Here is a 15,944-nt window from a genome sequence, read left to right on the forward strand (position 1 = left end):
CTGCCAGAGACTGTAGATGTTGTTGCAATGCCTTACTCGCTGATGGAGGTCGCTAAAAGTCATAGGCTGCTTAATGCCCCTTTCATTAAAAAAAACAAAACATTCATGACACAAATGTCATTGTCTTCATTCGTCCGCTGTAGCACAAAGTAGTTTTGTGCCACTTGATTTTAAATATAACAGCAGCCATTAAAAAACATTTTTTGTCACGGGGTCAATTTGTTATTTCCGAACAAAAGCACTTGATTTTCGACTGTGAAGTAGGAGTTTACGAGGAACACCTGAAGGCAGCAGTGTTCCACCCCTGCTGGCAGCAAGCAGCTAAATCTAAAGCAGCATACCGATAGATCATCCTTCCCCTCTCCACTGCTTTGCCAATTCCCCCTTTCAAAAGCGCAGCAGCAAGGTTAGCGAGATATTTGACTTTCTTCCTAGATGTAACGTTATTTTCGACTTTGTCAGCTGAGAGCAGCAAGTAACGCTAGCTCTACCGGTTAGCTTAGCCTGCTAACGTTACTTGGCTAAAACTCCTGCTCTGGTAAGAATGACTGGCCTGCCATGTCTATTCCCTTATATTCACATCTAGCTATCCTAGTTAAGCTAACTAATCTTAGCGATACGAGTCATAGCCAACATTAATTCAGTACTTCAAAAATAGTAATGCTGTCATACCAAGTGTAATTAACAGTCACTGATCTAGCTTCTTATTTAAGTCTATGCTAAGTTGCTGGCTAGCTAGAAGCTCAGAGTTGCAAGTGTATGTGTTGCTAACTTAGAAAGATACTGATGGTTTGTGGGGAATGTTCCTTACAGCTAGCAGCTAACATGAGCTCCTTCTCGCTATCTGCCCAGCTATTTCCTACGTAGCTATGATTTATCTTGTGTATATCTTGGTAACGTTACTTGTGAGAGTTAGCAGATGTTAGCCAACATCATCCTCGCTTTATTTTATGTAACGTTAGGCTGAAAGCGTACGCAGTGAATATTTTAGCTGTTGCTATATACAAGTCATTGCTCTTATAAGGAAATGTAGATGATGGACATGATCTTTCTCTTCGTTTCAGGGCTTCAGACGACCCATTCCAAGCTGCTGGACATCAGATCTAGCTATGTAAGCTGCACTCATACTTGGATTTGTAAATCCAAATAGTGCCTTGTTAACAAGCCTTCAACCTGGACTGAAGGACTGTGTTATTGCTGTGCTGTAAACATATGATAGCTGTGCCTGATTTGGCAGTCTACTGGTGAAAAGGTGTATGTTGGCCTGGACCATAGTGTAGTTCCCCAACGCAGCAGTGGACCTCCTCCCCCTCCATTCCCTCTAGTCTGCCAGCAGGACTACTATGCCTCTGGGTCTGGGAAGAAGAAAGAAGGCATCCCCGTTAGTTGAGAACGAGGAAGCGGAGCCTATCCGCGCAGGTCTCAATGTCTCAGGTATGGATGGCCTAGATGGAGGTGTCGTTGGGCTAGGAGAAGGGGCCGCATCCGAAGGTCTGCCGCCCCCACCCAGCAGCCTGCGACCTCGCCTCATCTTCCACACCCAGCTCGCCCACGGCAGCCCCACGGGGCGCATCGAGGGCTTCAGCAATGTGCGGGAGCTCTACGCCAAGATCGGTGAGGCCTTTGGGATCCCACCAGCTGAGGTGAATTATACTCTTATGCTAGTCAATTGTATTGTTTTTGGTGAGGAGGTGTATGTTTGCCTCAGATCATCGGTGGAAAAAGCATAACTCTAAATCTCACTTGCTGTCTTTCTGTGTCTCTCTCCAGGTTATGTTCTGCACACTGAACACTCACAAGGTGGACATGGAGAAACTGTTGGGAGGTCAGATCGGGCTAGAGGACTTTATTTTTGCCCACATTAAAGGCCAGAGGAAGGAAATAGAGGTGTATAAAGGGGAGGACGCGCTAGGCTTGACTATCACCGATAATGGAGCTGGCTACGCTTTCATCAAGGTGAGCAATGTTGAAAGGGTGAAGAATATTTTTTGGTGTTCATTCATAGATCTCTCAGGAAACGCATAACCCAGGACTGAATAAAAGAGAATGAATCTTATGTTCTGTGTAATTATTAGAGATGGGGAGTATGTGATGAGCTGGATTATTTACTGGATTGAGCTCTATTGTTTTCAGAGAATCAGAGAGGGCAGTATCATCCACCAGATCCAGGTCATCAACGTGGGAGATATGATCGAGTCCATCAACGGCCACGGCCTGATTGGCTGTCGACACTATGAGGTGGCCAAGATGCTGAAGGAGCTGCCCAAGGGGAAGGAATTCACCATCAAACTGGTGGAGCCGCTCAAGGCCTTCGGTGGGTGGGAGAAGGAAACACGGAGTCATTATCATAGATATAGGCTTATTCATTGAAATATGTGTTGGATAAAACAGTAGGCAGTTGTCATTAAAATACTTAATTAAAAAATGAGGCATGTTTGGTGTGGTTTCCCCTAGAAGTCTTTCCAGCCGGGGCAGCAGGACACCCCAAGGTGGCGTGGCAGTGCAACTTGCTCCTCAGCCTCTATGCTTCCATGCCTTTCCTGTTGTGATTAACTCCTGGAAATGGGCGTAATCATTGCTCACCTCAACACACACTAATCTTTCTTTGAGTAGTCTATTGGCCTACTGGCAGCACTATTGTCTTCTTTTGTGGCTAAACAGACATTATTTATGTTTGGATTTTATAGCATTCCAATTTCTATGCTATATATATGGGGTGTAAAATATATTTTACACCCCATTTGGGTTCTCAATGTGGTTCCCAGTTTCATAGACGATAATGTAATTAGTTTGCTCTCATAAAATCCCAGATCTCATAAAATGAATAGACACGAGCCCCACTCAATACAATAATGAGAAATTCAAATTGAGCAAAATGTGAATGGGCATGTTTGTACCGTTTGTAGTGAAGAGGGCATTGCCCCAGCTGGAGGATGGAAGGGGGAATCCTGATGGAGTGTACTAAAGTGTTGAAGGGATTTCTTGAATGTGTTTAACCGTGCTCTGCTGTATGTGTGTGTGTGTGTGTAGACATGATCAGCCAGAGGTCCGGAGGGTCCAGGTCAGGATCAGGGGTTCAGCTGGGGACAGGCAGAGGCACCCTGCGCCTGCGTTCCAAGGGTCCCGCTACTGTGGAGGAACTGGTAAGTGTGTTCAGGACTTATTCTGGGTTTATCAGCATTCTCTGCGCTACTGCAAAATGTATTTTAATTGCATCCCCTGGTTGTTTTTGTTGGCTTCTTTTCCTCCAGCCCTCTGCATTTGAGGAGAAGGCCATTGAGAAGGTGGACGACCTCCTAGAGAGCTACATGGGCATCAGAGACAGCGAGCTGGGTAAGTGTGTGTGTGTGTGAGGGGGAAGATTCAATTAAAGAAGTTGCCACTAGTGTCATGATCAGTTTGTGTCACTTCCTTATCTCTCTCTCTCTCTCTCTCTCTCTCTCTCTCTCTCTCTCTCTCTCTCTCTCTCTCTCTCTCTCAGCTGCTACTATGGTGGAGCTGGGGAAGGACAAAAAGAACCCTGATGAGTTTGCTGAGGCTTTAGACGAGACCCTGGGAGACTTTGCCTTCCCAGATGAATTTGTTTTTGATGTCTGGGGTGCCATCGGCGACGCTAAGGTTGGGCGGCTGTAACCATGGGAACCAAGGGAGCAGAACAACCTGTGTGTGTGTGACACCCACAACAAACAGCACTACTAGGAATCACTACACTACCATCATGAGTTTGTTTTTATTCCAGTGTACTCCTACTATTTTTAATGTAGAGTGTACTGTTTTGGGAGACTCTTCCTAGAGAAAGAGGATAAAGTCAGATCATGGGAGAAAGAAGCTGACTGTGATGACTGTCGCACCTCTCTTACAGTGTTACAGGACCGAGCAATCACCCAGTCAAACAGCTGAATACAAAGGCTGAGGCAATTATGTTCTGGCAGCAAGTGCTTTTTACGTGTCTTCCGGCTTTTTCCAGAAACGAAGAGCGCGCTGATGAGCATTCCTCTTGACCACACCACACAAACCTGCATGTCATTATTCTAGTTGTCGGCCTTGGAACAAATAGACCACAAAGTCTCTAGTGTGGGAGAAATAAAGGACTGTGTCTAACAAAGTAAATATTTGATACTTGGTAAAAAAAAAAAAAAAATGTGATTTTCCACATTGCACTGTGTTGCACTGCGCTGTAAAAAAAAACAAACAAACTGCACTGTACCTCACCTGGGGAGCCACCACAGTTGTTGCTGTTTTGAGGTACAGTGTCGTTGTGAACCACTCCGTGTTACAGTTATGGACCATGAGTCTTACAAGCATGTGCTGTTATGTTTTTAATGAGTTCTCTTGGTTTTATGTCCTTTTTGGTAAGTGAAGAACTATTGTGGTTACAGAAGGATCATAGTGAATTGTAGCTCACTGTTTAAAAGAGTAATGGTGTTTGTTCACCATTAAAACACTCCATGCTGCAATGACGCTAAACTGTACAGACAGCAGCACATTCCAGTCTCATACCAATCGTTTGCCAGTGTTAAGAGAATCAGTGTTAATTTACCTTATTATGAGGATATTCCATTGTTTTATAAGGAGCAGAATGGTGCCCCGATTTGTGGACTGTGCTGACTTTGTTTTTTGTTTTTGTTTTCTTTTTTTAGCTAGTGTTTTTGCAAGGTTTTTATATGAAGTGACGTGATGTCTATTTTGAAACCAGAGAAGGGTTGTGTAATAGATGAGGAATTTCATCTTGTGTTGAAACTTAAGCATTACAGAGAGCAGTATTAAAGACAAGATGGTCATGAGATGGAACCGAGTAGTTGTGCTAAAAAAGATAATGGATCAGTTAAGAAGAACAAAATGCCTTCGTTTCTGCTCATTTTATGCAAATGATACATTTTAAGAAATGTATGCATTGAAGAATCTGGTGCATGGTGCTGAAAAATCAAGTACGCTATTGTTGGAGCTGAATGATACCAAACTACTTCCATCTTGTGTGAAAGTGTTTTGTTCATAGAGGGGGAAAAACAGGCAATGTTTGAATTGAATGTCTGAGACACCCCAACAACTACTACTCAAAATAGCTGTCTTATAACTTTTGCCGTTACCTTTTCAGTATCCTCACAATATATCCAAACATATGAAGCTATTTTGTAGTATACGGATTGTTTGTCATTCTTCAATGTTGATGAATATCTAGATGGTTTATGTAATGAGACTGATGCTAGAACACTGTAACACTGAGAACACTACATTATTTTGATGGCTTTCTATTACACTGTTGTCAATGTCCAATTATAACGCAATAATAACGACATCGACATAGCAATTTTCTCTCTGTCTATTCTTTGTTACATGTATGCTCCCTGATTTCATCCTGGGAGTACATGCATGTACATACCTACATACCACACTGGCTAGCTCAGTTTGCCGCCTCCTGCTCATGAAAACAAGAGAAACTAAGCCGTGACCTCCTGGACTGTTTTCCACCATTCACAGAACACATCCCCGAGAGTGTGTGTGTGTGTGTTTGTGTTTATTCTCACTCCCTCGTCCTCCTGAAATATACATGACGTTTAACTAGACAGTTAAATCACTTCTAGTGTCAGCAGGGCATCAGAGGTAATGTAACACGATATACAATGGTTAACTTGATATCACTTGTAAAGTGGAGGGAGGGAGGGAGGGAGGGAGGGAGGGAGGGAGGGAGGTGGGGGGGGTCACCTCTAGGGCTCATGTTTAAATTAAGGAAGGTGCCAAACTTGAGACATTCATCCCAATTAAACCTGAATGACCCTTGCAGTATGCGTAGATGATACATTTGTTCAAATGGATTTTGAGTCCTGTTTACATTACTATAACTTCTGACATCATAGTAGCCAGCATACCTACAAATCTGCTGACCGAAACCAGACTGAAGCTTACCATAGTCAGTTCTCATTGGCATCCAACATCACATTCTAGCTTTTATCTATAAAGGAGGAAAACCTTTTGCTCTGCTGTAGACAATACGGCTAGGCTTCATAGAGTCCTAGTGTGGGCTGGTAGCAGAGGGGTGGTGACTTGTCCTTTATTTACTGGAGGTGAAGTAAACCTGTTCCTCAAGTCTCTGTTGATCTATAGCCCTGGTCCCTCATGTTCTGTGACCAGATTGCTCTGTGCACTCAAACAGCAGTCCAGTCTCTCCTCCTTCACAGTGAGGAGCAACGCTGAGAGAAGTCTTCTTCGTACAGACTGCAGGATCTGCAGTTCCCCTGCAAGGCGCGAACACAGCTATAAAAGAAGCCCCCCTGCCAACAGGAACCAGCCATGGCGTTGCGTCCACGTGCTTCCTCCCAGCCCGGCAAACCTTCCTTCCTCCACAGTCCCAAGGTAGCCTTGTCCCTTCGACCGCGGGCCGTTTCCTCGCGCTCAGGCTCCATGCTGGAAGAGGAGCTCTCCTGTCCCGTCTGCTGCGAGATCTTCAAGGACCCCGTGGTGCTGAAGTGCAGCCACAGCTTCTGCCGGGCCTGTCTGCAGCAGTTCTGGAACAAGAAGAAGGCCCGGCGCGAGTGTCCCGTCTGCAGGAGGAAGTGCTCGCTGACGGAGCCCACGGTCAGCCTGGCCCTGAAGAACGTGGCCGACACCTTCCTGAGGGAGCAGGAGCGCCAGGCGGCCACAGGCACCTCAGGGGCAGGGGCGGGCGGGACGGGGGACCAGGCAGGGATGGCGGAGGTCAAGTGCCTCGCACACGGGGAGGTTCTCAAGCTCTTCTGCCAGGACGACTCGGAGGTCCTCTGCTGTGTGTGTCACACCTCCAAGAGGCACCAGGGCCACAGAGTGTGTCCCTTGGAAGAGGGAGCTCAGGACCTCAAGGTAATGCACTCATGTTTGTTATGGTTTTATGAATTTATCTCACGGTTTATTTTACAGGGATTTTTCGTATTAATCGAATTAACACTGGATGCATTCAGCATTATAACACAGCAAATCAGCAATCAGTGATTCACCGCTGCCGTGAAACTTTGAAAACTGGTTGTCACACAGTTGCCTGACAGTAGTTAGGAACCAGGAAACTCTGTAAGAAGCTCAGTAAGAGCCAGGAAACCACAACCACTTCGCATCTCCCACCTTGCTGTGCTCCATATGGCTTCTCTTAAGCTCAGTGTCAAAATTATCCTAAAATGTAACACTAAAATATTCTCTCTCCACCCCCCCACCCCCCACCCCTCTCTCTCTCACCCTCCATGCCCCATTCCTCCCTCAGGGAGAGCTGAAGAACGAGCTGATTCCTCTGAAGAAGAGCTTGCGTTGCCTGTATGAAGCCAAGCAGGAGTGTGATGACACAACTGTGCACATCAAGGTATCAATAAACACAGAGGTCCTAGAAACACTAGAAGACCAGCATGACTGCCGACGTGACTGTGACTGAAGCTGAGCCACACACTGTTAGTGTGTAAACACGCCAAGGACGGTGTTTGGAAAGCCACCCAATTTGTTTTTAGGATACATATTCTTAGATTGAAGGATTTTTGACAGAGCAATCAGGGCTATTTGGGTTAAATTGTTTACTTGAGAAACCAGAACAGGACAAGGACACAAAGTGTAATCAAATACATCTCCTCAATAAATTTGACACATTCAGGTCATTTTTAGAAAATGGTTGGATTGTTTGTTAAACTGTTATGAAACAGAACTTATGAAAATCCTATAACATAATAATAATATATTTTAGAAGGATACTAGACTAAATGGTAAAACTATAAAATACACATAAAATCACATAGGAATATTGTAGTGATACAATAGGAGATACCATATAGTACATTAAGTTAACAATAAACTCACTACTGAGTACCACATCATAAATCCCTATAGGAATATTATGGTGAGTTTTAGTTAGGGAATACACTGAAACATATATTAAGGACACTTGCTCTTTTCTTGAAATACACTGATGAGGTGAATCCAGGTAAAAGCTAATATACCCCTTATTGATTTCCCCTATTGATCACAAAAGAGGAGATGTAGATAAAGAGCAGCAGACAAGTTGGAGAAGAATTTTAAGCTTTGAGACAACTGAGATGTGGATGTCCCTAATATTTTGTACCCCTATTTCGATGTGTGTTAGACCCAGAGCCAGGCTACGGAGAGGCAGATCAGAGAGCAGTTTGAACAGCTCCGTCAGTTCCTCCAGAAGGAGGAGACAGACAGACTGGCCGCCCTGCAGGAGGAGGACGAGGAGAAGAAACAACTGGTGAAGAAGAAGTCAGATAGCATCACCAGAGACATCCTCACCCTCTCTCACGCTGTCATTGCCATTGAGAATGAGATCGCGTCCAGTGATGCTCTCTTTCTTCAGGTGAGTACGTTTTAAAACTTTCCCCCCTTTGATGTCATCTGACCATACAAACAGTAGATAGACAGATGTTTGTAAAACTCTCTCTTTGCATTTCAGAACTATAACAATACCAAGAAGAGGTAAGAAGAGCCAGTGCCTGTTATATACCAGATTCAGTCTACTAGTTATTATTATTATTATTATTATTTTGGTTGACCCTTGTCTGGGAAATTGTACCCACAGAGCTCAGATCAGCCAGAAGGATCCAGAAAAGGTGTCAGGTGCTCTCATAAATGTGTCCAAGCATGTGAGTTCCCTCAAGTACCAGGTCTGGGAGAAGATGGTGGAGCTGGTTCAGTACAGTAAGCACTCACTCTACTTTTTGTAACTGGGTGGTATAAAAGATGTCTTTTTTTGTAAATCAATTCAATGCACATGTTTTTACTGCAGTTGTTACTCAGTCACTGTCTGTCTTCAGCCCCTGTCACCCTGGACCCCAACACGGCCTACTCCTGGTTGTCCCTGTCCAAAGACCTGACCAGTGTGGCCAACAGCGGGTCGGTCCAGCAGCTCCCGGACAACCCCGAGCGCTTTGGCCACTTTGTGTTTGTGCTAGGCTCAGAGGGCTTTGTCTCGGGCCGCCACGCCTGGGAAGTGGAGGTGGGCGACAAGGTGGACTGGATGCTCGGGGTGGTGAAGGAGTCCATAAACAGGAAGGGCCGTATCTCGGGCTGTCCAGAGGGCGGCTTTTGGATGATTTCGCACTGCGAGGGCGAGTACTCGGCCATGACGCGGCCCAGCACCCCTCTGCAGCTGCAGGGGGAGCTGACCAGAGTCCGGGTGCAGCTGGACTACGACTCTGGAGAGGTGACCTTCTCCAACCCGGTCAGCATGACGCCCATCTACACTTTCAACGACTTCTTCACTGAGAAGATGTTCCCCTTCTTCTGCCCCGGAGCCAACATCAATGGGAATAACCCCTGCCCCCTTAAGATCTGCCCCGCCAAAGTGGCTGTATGGAACAGCGCCACCTGGTGATGTGGAAGCACCGTAAAGTCACCTGTTAAAGGATAAATTTGATGATATTGGACCTGTATATAGGTCCAAAATAGAGCCAGTATCCAAGTACTGCAGGTATGTAAATATACTAATGTATATACTATTGGTCCAAAATCGTCAAATTATGCTTTAAGGACATCATTGTATTAGAATCTCAGTCAAATCATTTAATCAGACAATGTCAATGAGAGTGTTTATAAAACATGTTTGTATTTAGTGTTCAGACTTACTGTAGACATGTAAAAACAGGTTTGTGTGTTAAGTGTGATGTAAATAAGCAAAGTAATCAGAACAGCACTGTTGTTCATTTCACTTGGGTTTATTTACTTAAGTAAGTAATGCAATTTACAAAGCATAGAATGGCAGTTCAAGTCTACCAGGGTATGGGCTTGCCCCTGTAATCCAGGAAGGCTCCGTTCTGCTTCTCAGTCAGGGAATCCATCACTCTCAGCAGCCCCTCCACACTCTCTGGAGCATCGATCGCCCCCTGGTGGTCACAGACACACATTTAATATACAGGTTCACAGACTACAGAGACTGATTCCTTCACTCCTAGTCAATCAATCTCATGTTTTATAGAACCTACTTTGTCACAAGGTCAGCCACTTTGCAAACTGCTCTCTTTCCCCCGGTGTTTCTCTGTGGCTTGTATGGATTCTACTGTAATTGCTTGTTTTTTTTGTTATTTTCAGAAACCATGCAATGATTCCATATGTATTCAACCATTTAATGTGATGTCCTACGTGATATCATACAGCATGATGTAAATAATGTGCTTTTCAATTAATAAAGTTAATTCTGATTCAGAGTCTGACTCTGGTTCCTCCACATTGTTTCACTGCATCCTTGACCTGTGAGGTCAGTGGAAACCGGCTGACTCACCCCTTCCCCACCCATGTCGGTGCGCACCCAGCCAGGGTGCAGGACGGCAGACAGGATCTCATCCTTCCTGAGCTCCTCTGAAGCACACAGCGTCAGCATGTTCAATCCTGCCTGGTTACAGCAGAGAGGGAGGAAAAGGAGGGACAGGAAAAAAAAGAAGGGCGGGTGTTAATAAAAAGAGGTCTGATAGAACAATGGAGGTGATGGTCCACCAGTTGATGAGGCTTCTGGGTGTGCTTGGCAACAGCACATTAGTGGTGTGTGAATTAGCGGGTCACGGTGTTAGTCAGTGGCCTGTTAACCTTGCTGATCCGGTAGGAGATGGCAGGGAAGTTGGCATATGAATCTTTGACGGTTGCCATGGAACCCAGTACTGAGGAGATGCTGATGACGGCTGCTTTGCTGCAGGACATCCCAGGTGTCCCACTGGCCTTGGCTGCTGTTTGTAGGTGAGGCAGGAACTCCTAATGATGACCAGAAAGAGAGGGAGAGGGAGAGAGCGAGAGGGAGGGGTGATGATGAAATTTGTTAGCAAGAGAAGCAAATCTTGCATGCTGAATAATTTCAGAGTTCAGGTGAACACTGGAATGTCACCACCAAATTTTACTCTTGTTTTAGGAAAATGCAGTATTCATGAAGTTATGCGTTTGTGTATTTGTTACAAAACTTGAATTGCACTTCCCTCTCCCCTTACTTTAGTGATGTTCATGGGGCCCAAAACGTTGGTGCTGAACGCGGCCTGCATGTCCTGTGGACTGGTGGTCTGCATGGTGCCGCGGGCCAGGACCCCCGCATTGTTAACCAGCAGGTTCAGACCGCCCGGCCCCACCAGAGAGCCCACCTGCTGGGCACACTGTTTTATGCTACAAAGGTCAGTGGCGTCTGACAGAGAGAGAGAGAAAGAAAGTGGAGCACCAGCAGCGGTCAGTGGCAGACAGTCAGATAAACATCATAACACTGGGCTGCTCATACGGTCTAGTCTGGCCTGGACATGGGACTGGGACAGAAGGGCTATTGAAAGGTTTAATGGAACGGAACAGAGAGCTTTTACCCAGACGGATGACGGTGATGACATTAGGGTGCTTCTTTGCCAGTGTTTGCAAGGCCTGTAACACACAGAAACACACAGAAATGGTTTCATAACACTGGAAGTAGTCATGCAGATCAGTGCAGCACAGAGGAGCTTAAGACTCTCACCTCGGCTTTGGGTCCGCCTGGGTCCCTGCAGGAGGCAAACAGCTGCCCCACTGGACGGGGGGCTTCCACCATTTGCTTAACCATCTCCAGGCCCAGGCCTCGGTTGGCTCCGGTGATAAGCACGCTGCACGGTTGAGCTGCCATTTCCCCTGTTTCAGTTTCTGCGTGCCTCTGACTCAGCTTTTGCATTCAGCCTCTGTTGAATGTTTAGTCTATAGCCTGGCCACACCCACCTTCACATATCGCAGATTTGCTATTCCATATGCTGAGTTATGCTGCAACTCAGGAAGTGGGCAATTTACACATATCTCAATTTGGGCTGTATGGAAGTTGCAGTCACATAGTTGCAACTACATGAGACGATCAGATGTAGCATTCATGTTAACTCAATTGAAATAAACTTCCAGTAGGAGAGGACATGGCCATGAGAGCAAATACAAGCAGCAAATACAAGGGGTGATGAATGATGGTGATGAAGGGTAAACATGCCGGCAGGAAGAAGGGCGGCTCACGTTGGCCTTGTGAAGCTCTGAGAGCAAAAGGGTAAGAAGCGGCACATAGTCACGTCCTAGAGATGGAGATAAAGGGATGGTCTATGGGCTGACCACCATGAAGACTGTCCACACACACACACACATTATTATGAATGTGTGTGTGTGTGTGGGCGCTCATTAGTATTCCTCTAAAGAATAATCAAATGACCAATTACCAACAGTGTGCATGCTTGTGGTGGTGGGGATGTTTACACTGTGAGAGGGCAGGTTTCTGAGTTGGACAGCAGGGCAGCGAGCGGGTCATTGATTAGTGGAGAGAGAAGCTCTCCACAGAATAGCCTGATTGCTTTCTATTTTTGCTTAAACAAACATACATACAGTGACGGTAAACGTGGTAGGAGTCATTAAAAGTCAACTGAATAAATATATGTGTTTACCCCACACTCTCACATATGTAACACATGTAGTAGTATTCTGTGCTGCTTTTTCATAATGGTGACAACACAGTGTGAGTCATACAGTAGTTCTGGTATCTGTGCTGGACAAACCAGACAAAAGCCACACTGTGAGACAATCAAGTGATTAGTTGTGAAACGCAAAATAGCGTGACCGCGTTGGTGCCTGCTGGTTTAATATTTGACTCTGCCAGTCTGTATGTTTAATGATGAATCTAGTGAGTGAATCAACTAAAGAGATTCTGCTGCACAAATCGACACCGAAACAACAATAAAACAATTACAGGCCATATTGACTGACTTTAATATGTACATATTTTCATCTGTGGAAATGGCACTGAAGCTACAGCAGTGGTGCTGGCAGGAATGCCAATTAGCATTCCCACCACATGGCTGCACCATTTCTATGCGAAACGGCGCATTCAGGTTTCCAGACAAAAGATTCACAGAGGCTTGCAAGTCCTTGGTCCACACATGCACCGCAAAAAAAAAATCCATTTCAACAAGTCATTTACTCTTAAAATAAACCTTCGTTTTCGTAAAACAAATGAAAGATTCGGCCAGTGAAGTGAGATGATTCCACTTGTTCCCAATGCAGTTACACTAGTTCCAGGAATTTTCTAGGAAAAAAGTGTCAATATCTTGAAACAAGGGAGAATAAGGCAGATTGCTCCACTAGTGTTGAGAAAATGACACTTGACTCAAGAAAAATCATTTAAACAAGTTGGAACCAAGTGGAAATATCTCACCCTCTTGGCAGATTTTTGACTTGTTTTCAGAAAAATAAGATTTTTTAAGACTGAATACTAGACTAAATGACTTGTTAAGGTGTATATTTTTTGCAGTGTGCATGTATCTCTAACATGCATGCCAGCAAAAGCAAGCTGGTGGAGGAAGGGGGGGGGGGGGGGGGGGCACTGACTGACAGAAGCAGAGAGAGAGGGATCTTGAGACACAGGCAAACAATAAACCAGGGATAGGTTTGTTCAAAGAGTACTTGTATAATTGAAGACAAGGACAAACTTGAATGTACACACTGGAGACAGCAATGAGACTGAATGCCCAGGGCCGACAATGCCTGCTAGCTGTCTAATTTCGCCGATGGGTGAGATTGGTGCTCTTTGGATTGCTCCGCTGCTGGTGAGTGTAAAATGAGAGACGTGTGTATGTGTTTGAGGGTGTGAGCAACAGGTAAAAAGTTTCAAAAAGGCTTCATGAGACCAAAAAAAAAAACTGTGTGCACCGAAGTGTCTGTTTCAAATACATCAAGTAACATTAAGTGTGACGAAACACACCTACAACATAGAGAGAGACACGAAAATACATCCGTCAACTTCCATTTGGCAACATGTTCCTTTGGCTGTCCAGATAAAATTGGCAGTGTCTTGCTCTTGATCCGTAAGCACACGTAAACATTCATTCACTCAGTTACACATACATACATACATACAGTACATACACACTGCACATACATACATGATGCAGTACATCACATGCACATACACAGATATAAATACATATTCATTAAATGCACTTCTGTGTCCCCAGCTCTCTGCTTTTAAAATAAGAAGGTGCATAAATTAAAAACATTCCCATCGTTATAGAAAAGGTCCATGCAGGTCTGGGTCCTCTGAGTTCACCGAGACCGAATGTCGAGAAAATATGAGGAGCACGTACAGTATCCCTGCCAAATTGGCTGCAGCCCTCTCCATCTTGCCATTTTTCGATTTCTGTCTCTCTCTCTCTCTCTCTCTCTCTCTCTCTCTCTCTCTCTCTCTCCCCCCCCCCCCCCCCGAGAGTGTTGTTGCCTCTCCCCTCTCTGGCAGTGTTGATGTATTTGTCTTTCTCCTCTCACAGATGGGTGCTGTCCTGCGTGTCGAACCTGTGGCTCTCCGAGCGCCCGGCGCTGCACTTCCTGCTGCTCCCTTGATTGGGCACCAGAGACAGGGGGTCCGGTCTGATCAGGTACCTGCGGGGAGAGCACAGCAGCCTCAGACAGGGTGGCAAAAAGCATCCACCGATACTTTTAGTTTCACGCTGTGTGTTCATTTACAGTGTTATCAGTTACACTGGCTTCATGTACTCACACGACGTCATGCAGCTCCAGTCGGGTGTCCGGAGAGGGGTTGATGAGGATGTAAGACAGTCTGTTTCCTTGGTCTGTCATCCCGTCTGACACAGGAAGAAGAAGAAGGAGAAGAAGAAGAGTGGTGTGTAGGGCAGGAAATAAAACAGGTACAGGATATAGGCTGAGCTACATCCGCAGATACAGAATAAAAGGCTAAAATAAGTCACAACACAGGAAGGCAGATTAGCTAAAAATGGACACAAGTGGAATGCATCGATAGACACAGACAGTAAACAACAGATTTGTAGTTGTAGACATCATGACATACTTTCAGCCGACTTACTGAAGCCAGAGGGAGAGAGGCCCAGGTGTTTCATACGAGTTCGCACCAGGGCGTTGAGCTCCTGTCTCTCGGAGCGCCTGAACAGGGTCAGTCTCTGCTGGCTGATCCTCTCCGCAGCGCTGCCCGGCCCCCCCTTGGCCCCGCTCAGGCCCCGGCCCCCCTTCCTGCTCAGCCGCCGCGCCCACTGCATGCTCTTCCTCCTGAGGAGCGGGTGGTCCGAGGAGTGGGAGGAGGAGATGGGCTCCGAGGAGGTGGAGTTACGGTGGGGGCCGGTCCGGGACAACAGGGGCTCTCTGGGTTCTCTGGTGTCCTCATAATCCTCCACTGTGATCGATACCTGGGACTGAGACACAAACACACACACACACACACACACACACACACCTCAAACATTTAATTTCCTTGTGCAGTGTAATCAACCTGTTATCACAGAGACTTCATTAAATCAATGCTTCACTGCTTGCTTTCCAAAATGAAGAGAAATTCATTTTTCTTATCAGGGTAGAAATGACTGCTGTGCTTCCGACAGGTGTGTGAATAACAGGGATGTTATTTCCTGAAGTGCGTTGCCACAGAATGGTTACCTGATCTGACACAGCACAGCTGCCCAGGATACATTCCTTTGCACATAATGAATAGTCCAAGCTGCTCATGTATCCTTTGTGATCTCCACGTAACTCAATCCCACTGTATGAAAATTATACTCATTCTTTTTCTGGTTATATATTTATGTATTTTCTTTTTAATACAAATGGAGACTTTCTGTCCCATGTGATGAGTTAGAGTTAGCTATCTCCTGTCCAATCACGGTAGACCTACTGCCCCCACATTCATATGTGGTCCTAAACCTGACACATATCTCACCTGGGCCATACAACCGCAGTCTGAACTGTCAGGCCGGAATACATGTGGTTTTTACGTCACTCTCTATAGGACAGATCACTGCATCTGTTTGGCTGGAAAAACATGCAGGACAACAACTCAAGCAGTGCAGAGTCAGCGAGGCAAATTTAATTAGTATCTGGGGAGACACCTCTATTCAAGCAAAACTAGAGATTCAATATTGTGATCAACCAATGTTCAAAACAATTGGAAGAGAAATGTCTGTGGCCGCATAACATGTCTCCTTTACAATGTACTTGACTCG

The 15,944-nt window shown here is 45.5% G+C and overlaps 4 protein-coding genes across 6 annotated transcripts in view; 2 read left to right on the forward strand and 2 right to left on the reverse strand.

Annotated features, from left to right (window-relative positions):
* Positions 1-349: 349 nt before the first annotated feature.
* gipc1 (GIPC PDZ domain containing family, member 1) lies at positions 350-5,394 on the forward strand. Of its 3 annotated transcripts, XM_071529770.1 has the most exons (8): positions 389-538; positions 1,065-1,434; positions 1,474-1,643; positions 1,771-1,956; positions 2,134-2,314; positions 3,031-3,143; positions 3,252-3,333; positions 3,482-5,394. In XM_071529770.1, the coding sequence occupies exons 2-8, from the start codon at positions 1,344-1,346 to the stop codon at positions 3,631-3,633; spliced, it is 975 nt and encodes a 324-aa protein (XP_071385871.1). In that variant the 5' UTR covers positions 389-538; positions 1,065-1,343; the 3' UTR covers positions 3,634-5,394. The 3 variants fall into 3 exon arrangements, with proteins under 3 accessions (XP_071385870.1, XP_071385871.1, XP_071385869.1); XM_071529769.1 differs by having other exon boundaries at positions 350-406; positions 1,065-1,643; XM_071529768.1 differs by having other exon boundaries at positions 1,065-1,643.
* A 756-nt stretch (positions 5,395-6,150) lies between these two features.
* Positions 6,151-9,340, forward strand: LOC139652638 (E3 ubiquitin-protein ligase TRIM35-like). Its single transcript, XM_071529783.1, has 6 exons — positions 6,151-6,834; positions 7,226-7,321; positions 8,090-8,320; positions 8,417-8,439; positions 8,543-8,661; positions 8,778-9,340. Exons 1-6 carry the CDS (start codon positions 6,289-6,291, stop codon positions 9,335-9,337), a joined length of 1,575 nt encoding a protein of 524 aa, XP_071385884.1. The 5' UTR covers positions 6,151-6,288; the 3' UTR covers positions 9,338-9,340.
* A 379-nt stretch (positions 9,341-9,719) lies between these two features.
* LOC139652639 (C-signal-like) lies at positions 9,720-11,581 on the reverse strand. Its single transcript, XM_071529784.1, has 6 exons — positions 11,438-11,581; positions 11,292-11,346; positions 10,935-11,122; positions 10,543-10,704; positions 10,241-10,351; positions 9,720-9,845 (listed from the first exon to the last, which is right to left on the reverse strand). The coding sequence occupies exons 1-6, from the start codon at positions 11,579-11,581 to the stop codon at positions 9,732-9,734; spliced, it is 774 nt and encodes a 257-aa protein (XP_071385885.1). The 3' UTR covers positions 9,720-9,731.
* A 2,650-nt stretch (positions 11,582-14,231) lies between these two features.
* kcnt2b (potassium sodium-activated channel subfamily T member 2b) overlaps positions 14,232-15,944 on the reverse strand; it is a 41,756-nt gene continuing 40,043 nt past the window's right edge. Inside the window, exons 28-30 of the mRNA XM_071529767.1 lie at positions 14,798-15,140; positions 14,474-14,558; positions 14,232-14,355 (exon numbers count right to left, since the gene is read on the reverse strand). Of these exons, the coding sequence (XP_071385868.1) occupies positions 14,238-14,355; positions 14,474-14,558; positions 14,798-15,140 (546 nt within the window). The 3' untranslated portion in view covers positions 14,232-14,237. The remainder of the gene's footprint in view (positions 14,356-14,473; positions 14,559-14,797; positions 15,141-15,944) is intronic.

Source organism: Centroberyx affinis, unplaced genomic scaffold, assembly GCF_046629955.1.
Source record: "Centroberyx affinis isolate AG114_WGS23_722 - 3 ecotype Tasmania unplaced genomic scaffold, CSIRO-AGI_Caff_v1 ptg001839l_1, whole genome shotgun sequence".
In the NCBI taxonomy this organism is placed as follows: domain Eukaryota; kingdom Metazoa; phylum Chordata; class Actinopteri; order Beryciformes; family Berycidae; genus Centroberyx; species Centroberyx affinis.

Excerpts from the sequence above, each read along its gene's own strand:
- gipc1 (XM_071529769.1), top strand. The coding sequence starts at position 1,344 with ATGCCTCTGGGTCTGGGAAGAAGAAAGAAGGCATCCCCGTTAGTTGAG. Across the intron at positions 2,315-3,030 it reads GGAGCCGCTCAAGGCCTTCG|ACATGATCAGCCAGAGGTCC; the intron begins GTGGGTGGGAGA and ends GTGTGTGTGTAG. Across the intron at positions 3,334-3,481 it reads CATCAGAGACAGCGAGCTGG|CTGCTACTATGGTGGAGCTG; the intron begins GTAAGTGTGTGT and ends TCTCTCTCTCAG.
- LOC139652639 (XM_071529784.1), bottom strand. The coding sequence starts at position 11,581 with ATGGCAGCTCAACCGTGCAGCGTGCTTATCACCGGAGCCAACCGAGGC. Across the intron at positions 10,705-10,934 it reads GCCCCATGAACATCACTAAA|GAGTTCCTGCCTCACCTACA; the intron begins GTAAGGGGAGAG and ends GGTCATCATTAG. Across the intron at positions 9,846-10,240 it reads CCGACATGGGTGGGGAAGGG|GGGGCGATCGATGCTCCAGA; the intron begins GTGAGTCAGCCG and ends TGTGACCACCAG.
- LOC139652638 (XM_071529783.1), top strand. The coding sequence starts at position 6,289 with ATGGCGTTGCGTCCACGTGCTTCCTCCCAGCCCGGCAAACCTTCCTTC. Across the intron at positions 6,835-7,225 it reads AGGGAGCTCAGGACCTCAAG|GGAGAGCTGAAGAACGAGCT; the intron begins GTAATGCACTCA and ends TTCCTCCCTCAG. Across the intron at positions 7,322-8,089 it reads ACACAACTGTGCACATCAAG|ACCCAGAGCCAGGCTACGGA; the intron begins GTATCAATAAAC and ends GATGTGTGTTAG.